Source organism: Piliocolobus tephrosceles, chromosome 3 (genome assembly GCF_002776525.5).
Source record: "Piliocolobus tephrosceles isolate RC106 chromosome 3, ASM277652v3, whole genome shotgun sequence".
In the NCBI taxonomy this organism is placed as follows: Eukaryota; Metazoa; Chordata; class Mammalia; order Primates; family Cercopithecidae; genus Piliocolobus; species Piliocolobus tephrosceles.
Window position 1 is genome coordinate 98,987,845 of NC_045436.1, and position 6,255 is coordinate 98,994,099.

The 6,255-nt window shown below is 32.7% G+C and overlaps 1 protein-coding gene across 1 annotated transcript; it reads right to left on the minus strand.

Annotated features, from left to right (window-relative positions):
- Positions 1-737: 737 nt before the first annotated feature.
- FABP2 (fatty acid binding protein 2) lies at positions 738-5,654 on the minus strand. Its single transcript, XM_023220048.1, has 4 exons — positions 5,529-5,654; positions 4,165-4,337; positions 3,034-3,141; positions 738-2,587 (listed from the first exon to the last, which is right to left on the minus strand). Exons 1-4 carry the CDS (start codon positions 5,593-5,595, stop codon positions 2,537-2,539), a joined length of 399 nt encoding a protein of 132 aa, XP_023075816.1. The 5' UTR covers positions 5,596-5,654; the 3' UTR covers positions 738-2,536.
- Between the last annotated feature and the right edge of the window lie 601 nt (positions 5,655-6,255).

Consider the following 6,255-nt stretch of genomic DNA (forward strand, 5'->3'; position numbering starts at 1 on the left):
TTCCTTCCTATCAACTACTAACTCTGTACTTCTCAAATTCAAACTCCCTAAAAAGAGGTTCTTGTGGGTTCAGTTAGTTGTTATTTTTCCTTCTACACAGAGCTCATGATCTGGCCCAATTGTGGTCGATTGACTGCTCTTGGGCCCTCTTTTGGTCAGCCGCGGTGGTGTAATGACAAGGTTAGTTTTCCCAAAAAAGGGTTATTGAAATGGAAGTCACTTAACAAATAATAGGCTGCTCTCCAATACTAATACATAGTGGAAATTTAATTCTAGAAAGGATATAAATGGTGAAAAAAGTAAGCCTGCAGTGAGACTAGAAATAGATAAGTGTCTAATCACTGAACACCGTTATTTTACAGTCTGACCTGACTCATTTAGAGTGCTATTCTTGGGTGCCACTGAGGAATTAAGCACATTTTTTTCTTAATATATTTTTGTTTATAAAAGGCTGAGTAATAGCATAGATAATGATGATCTAGGCTGAAAGTCAAGACCTACATTTAATTTTTCTGTTCATCATGGACTTTGTACAATATTAGACAAGATAATAAACTTCTTTGTGCCTTTGTCTCTCTCCAGTGAGATTAATACCTACCTTTTCCTGATTCATATATGGTAGACACATAAGATTAGAGGGATAGAAGCATATTGAGCTTTTATGAAGAAAAGCATGTGAAAATCTGAATAATTACTATTTCCTATGTGAAGATTTTTATGAAATTATAAAATGAACATAGATTTAAGGTTTTTTTTGTATAAATTTGAGGAGTACAAGTATAGTTTTGTGACATGGATATATTGCATAGTGGTAAAGTCTGGGCTGTAACCATCGCCCCCTGAATAATGTACATTGTACCCATTAAATAAGTCCTCATCCCTCACCCCGGCCCCCGGCCAACCCTACAACTCTTCCAAGTCTCCAGCGTCTATTATTCTACACTCTGGTGTGTCCATGTGTATACATTATTTAGTTCCCACTTATAAGTGAGAACACACAGTATCAACTTTCAAAGATTACACACTCTCTAATCTATTCATTTTCATCAGGTACTCAAACATTTTCCTTCCTACATTTTAATGTATGTGTCACTGCTTAGAACAGTGTGGGGCAAGTAGTAAGAACTATGTAAATGTTAAACCGTTATGTGCATCAGTGTCAAAAAGAATTTGTCAAAAGTCCAGAGTTGCAGCTGCAAATGCTTAAAAATTTGACCCCTCTCTCCATCCCCTAATATATACCTTGCTAAAATACAATTACATAAAGCACATGAAATAGTATGTCATGTGAAAATATGAATAAAAGGAAACTTTTTGAGCCCTGGAAAATTGACAATGTATGTGTTTATGTGAAGAAAACCACCACAACAACAAAAAAGAAGGGGGGTGGTTAAAAATAACATTGATAGCTGATATCTCCATTGTTCTCAAAAACTAGTTAGTGGACAGGCTGCATCAGAATCACCAGGAAATTTTCTAGAATTCTTGGTTCTATTAGCGATTCTGATAGAATAGAATAACAGTGGAGATTAAGAATGCAGAAATTGTTTAAGTTTCTCAGATGATCCTGATTTTCAGCCAAGCCTGGGAATCACTGATGTGTAGAAAAATGTAATACAATAATTTAATTTGAATTAGTACATCATTTATTTCCTGTCATCCTATTCAAAGTGGTATGTATTGGGAAATATCTATCCCCAGGGAAGAGGACTGGGAGGATATCTTAAAATTAGAATGGCAATTATCTCTGGATTATGAGTTATGGAAATACTTATTTTACATTTGTGTTTCTTATGTCTAAGTTTTCTGGTTGAGCATATATTATTTTTGTAATAATAGATATTACTTACAACCAGTGCCAGAAAAGTATTCACAACCAGTGCAAGATGTTAAAGAGTCATATGCAGCCTATGTTTTCAGTTTATCAAATGTAAAGAAAAAAAGCAACTTGATAGGCTGAGGCAGGAGGATCACTTGAGGCAAGGGATTCAAGACCAGCCTGGGCAATATAGCAAGACCCTATCTCTAAAAAAAAAATAAAAAGAAAAGAAAACAAAAATTAGCTGGGCATGGTGAAGTGTACCTATAGCCCTAGCTGCTCAGAAGGCTGAGGCAGGAAGATTACTTGAGTCCAAGAGTTTGAGGTTACAGCGAGCTATGATCTCTCCACTACATTCCAGCCTGAAGGACAGAGGAAGACCCTCTCTCTACCAAAACAATCTGTCAATTCATATTCACATACTTTTTGTTTTAAAAGGCAAGGCTACATGTAAAGCAACATGGACACAATGTTTATTTTTGTTTTTTAAAATGTCACAAATTCTTTTAGTAAATATATGTCTTAGAGAATATAAAACAAATTAAATCCTAATTAGCTTTTACTTATTTTGCTTTGGCACGAATGGAAATATACCAATGTTTATAAAAGGACCAATCAGTCAGTAACCTTATACTTGATGGGGTGAAAGAAACAGTTCTGGTACAATATAGATCTTCTGTCCAATTTGTATTTTGGGCTGTGCTCCAAGAATAATGTTCAATCCTTTTTAAAGATCCTCTTGGCCTCTACTCCTTCATATACGTAAGTCTGAAAGGTGTTAGCAAACAGAAGAATTTATCTTTAAGATTTACATCTAAATTAAGAAAAATATTGGTATTATAGTTTTATACTATATGAGTTTATACTATTTTTATATTGTATATGTTCATATATATTATATGAGTATGAGTTTATACTATTTTTTCTTGTACTTGATAGCAAGATTTTATACAGATATAGGATACAGCCATTTTAAAACACTTGTTGGTTTGTAGTCATTTACATTTTCGGTTAAAATAGGCATTGATCATTTGACATATATAAGTTCTCTTTAGTAAATAGGCATCAGAAAATAGCTATACAATATTTTTAAAATCAGTAAGATTTATGAGCAAACAAGTCTGTTTACTGAAGATCTAGCTCAGCAGTGACAAAAATTATTGTTTTGTAGTAATTTTTGCCTTTTGAAAATAGCTGTAAATGTTACAACTCACCTGGACTAGTTCATCGCCTATAATTTCTCGTACAGTATTCAGTTCATTTCCATTGTCTATCCGTTTGAATTTTCCAATAAGTTTATTTCCCTCAAGGCTCCAGGTCCCCTACATAATAATAATAATAACAATAATGGCATTTATTAGGGTCTTACACATGTCAGGCACTGTTCTAAGTTCTGTAGACACACTTTTTCATTTAATCTTCATGGGGACCCTATGAAATCGATACTATTATCCTACTTTACAGAAGAGGAGACTGTAAAATGGCCCAGTGATTCACCTAAAGTCACAGTCAGGATTGAACCTAGACCATTGGGCTATAGAGTATGTGTTGATAACCATTATGTTTCTTCTCTTAAATAATTTCCATATGCTGAATTTTAAGGCAGATGAGCAGGGCTTCTTTCTGAATCTTTCATGTTACATATCCAGAAATATAGTCATGGTTAACTTATTAACATGGTTAATAAGTTTCATGGAGAGGTTAACAACTCTGTGCTTGTTTTAATTTGTGTGATTGTGGAACTAATTAAAGAAAGGCATAACTGATAAAACATTCAGTAGTTAAATTGTCATTACAAACATACATAATTTAAATAGAAAAATGTTGAGGCTAAAAAAGTTTTTAAAAAATTTGTTGAAAATGATGACTTCCTAAAATGTGTTATCTTAAACATGAAAAGGTACACTCCCAATGACCTGCACTACATCAAAGCTTTTGGTAACTCACTCATTTGTTCATTTGTTCATTTCTTTTATTATTTCAACATATTAAATTGCTATTACAGTTAAGTTACATATTAACTCTAAAAGCTTCTGTTGCTGTACTGTTTAAAAACACAATTTTAATTTTTTTATGAATAAGTCTACACTCAGTCATTCAAAAGATATTTTTTCTAATTCTTATTGTTCAATTCAGATTCTTCACAGATGCGTATAAAAATAAAAGCATAATACTTAGATAACCCTGCCAATTTGTGCAATATGTAACATAGACAAACTTCATTGGCTTCTTCAGTAAATGAAGGAGACCTGCATTAATTAAACAAACCAATGAAATAGAGCAGAGATCATTTTAATATTGGGTAGAAAAATCAAGAATGCATTGCTCATAAAAAATGTTCTTACACTGAGTTCAGTTCCGTCTGCTAGGTTGTAATTAAAGGTGACACCAAGCTCAAAAACAACTTCAATGTTTCGAAAAGTGCTTGATTCTTTGACTGTGAATTTATTTCCTTCTTGTGTAATTGTCAGCTTCAAATTGTCATGAGCTGCAAGTTTCCTTTTCATTAAATTAACACCTGCAAAAGGTAAGACAATGGAGAAAATAAAGTCAAATCCCATAGGAAGCGTTTATTTTTCCAAGTTATGTTTTGTTTGTTTATTTTGAGGGTAGAAAGAAAACTCGGTAGCATTGCCTTTGCACAAGAGCATTCAGATTGCTTCTATAGAAGTTCAGTTTCAATCAGATCAAGAGGACTGATTAAAGTGTTTTTCAAAAACTTGAGAAAAATTAAGTACAGTACAGAATTATAGAATCTTAGAGCTGAACAACTTTAATAAGATTAACAAACTGTTCATTTCAGTGTTAAGTAAATCAAGTTCTAGAAATATCAAATGAAGGATTAAAATGTGTATTCATATATTTATGAGGAAGCACATATTTAATTCTACATATACAGTATTCTTTTTTCTTAAATGCCCCTTTGTTTTTCATAGTGGCTTTAAAATTTTGAACTTTATAATTCTCTGTTTCTTGTGGCATTTCTGACTGACACAAAAATGAGAAAATTAGCAAATGTTATAGCCAAAATCACTGTAAGAATCTACAAATTTTATAAATTTAAACTTAGAATTCCTAAACTGTAAGCTATAATTGATGCAGATTTTTCTTTTAGGGGAATGACACAAATTTGTTTGCCTGTCTTGTGTAGTATATGGGCTGCCAGAGTATTGGTATCCATTTATAAATCAGTTAAATTAAGCCTCCCTGAAGAAAATACATAGCTTCTCAAGATTATTCCAAAACTTTTGTAAGTTAGAAGAAATGAGAATTAAATCTAACTTATTCAGAGCTATAAATTTTAAGAGAACTTTTTCTCATTACTTTCTTATATGGTCTTTGCTTTTCCATCTCCTAGAATTTAACATTTTCAAATGTGGAAGTTATCATTACACGCTGCCATTTTCTTACTGTAAACAACAAAAAAGTCATTTTTCAGTTAAAGAGTGAAGGAAACATATCTGGATCTTTTTGGTGTGTTTCAGAGGACAGCACTCAAAGAATCTCTTCTTCCATTAGTGAGATAGTGGATTCTTCCTAATGTAAGAAGTGAGAATATGGTTTCCCTCCTCTGAACATCTTCTGGATCCTCACTACCACATTAGGAGCTATCCGTAAGCTATCTGTAATCTCCTAGAGATTTAGGAGTTAGAAAGAAAAATGTTTGTAAGAAAACAAAGAATAAGCCACAAAGAAATAAAGTCTTTACCCATTTTTTCCATGAACTTATCATAGTTTTCACTCCGGTCTACCTTCCAAGTGCCATTAAACGCCATGATTTCAGTTGAGTCAGCCTCCAGGCAACTAGAGATTCAGGTCTGTGCTTGGGCAAGAATTTATTATGTTTCTTATCTTAGAACCAACCCCATACTGTGATGTGGAAGTTTAAAGTTCACGAAATCACCTAACTACTCTTATGTCAAGCAATTAATTATTAATTAATAAGAATTCTTATTAATTAATTCTTAATCCTCATTCTGTACATTCCTGAGATCTTCTGAAATTCAACTGAATTAAAACATGAGAAGCATACCTATTCTGTCTTAAACTACAGTTTGTGGGCATACTTATTTCAAGAATTAGAATGCATGCTATCTGAAGATTGCTTTTCTAAGTTCAAAGTGCACACTGTGTTGGAGCTAATATAATTTATAGCGTAAGTCAGATAATATCTGGGAAATGAGACCATGACCTGTCTCTTTTTCATAGCAGCAATTATCTTATAAAGTAAGACTTTATGATGAAATATAGTTGAAAAGTTAGTTAATAAGATTCGTTTTCTAATATGTCTTTTTGTTTTGTGTTTAGCATTGTCAGGAGTTTGGATAAATATCCTGGCACTTTGTACAGTGCATCACACGCAATAAGTGCTCATTAATTTTTGTCTTGATCCTGAATGGTGATAGGCCATGAGCAAAATTTCAAGAGGTACAAAT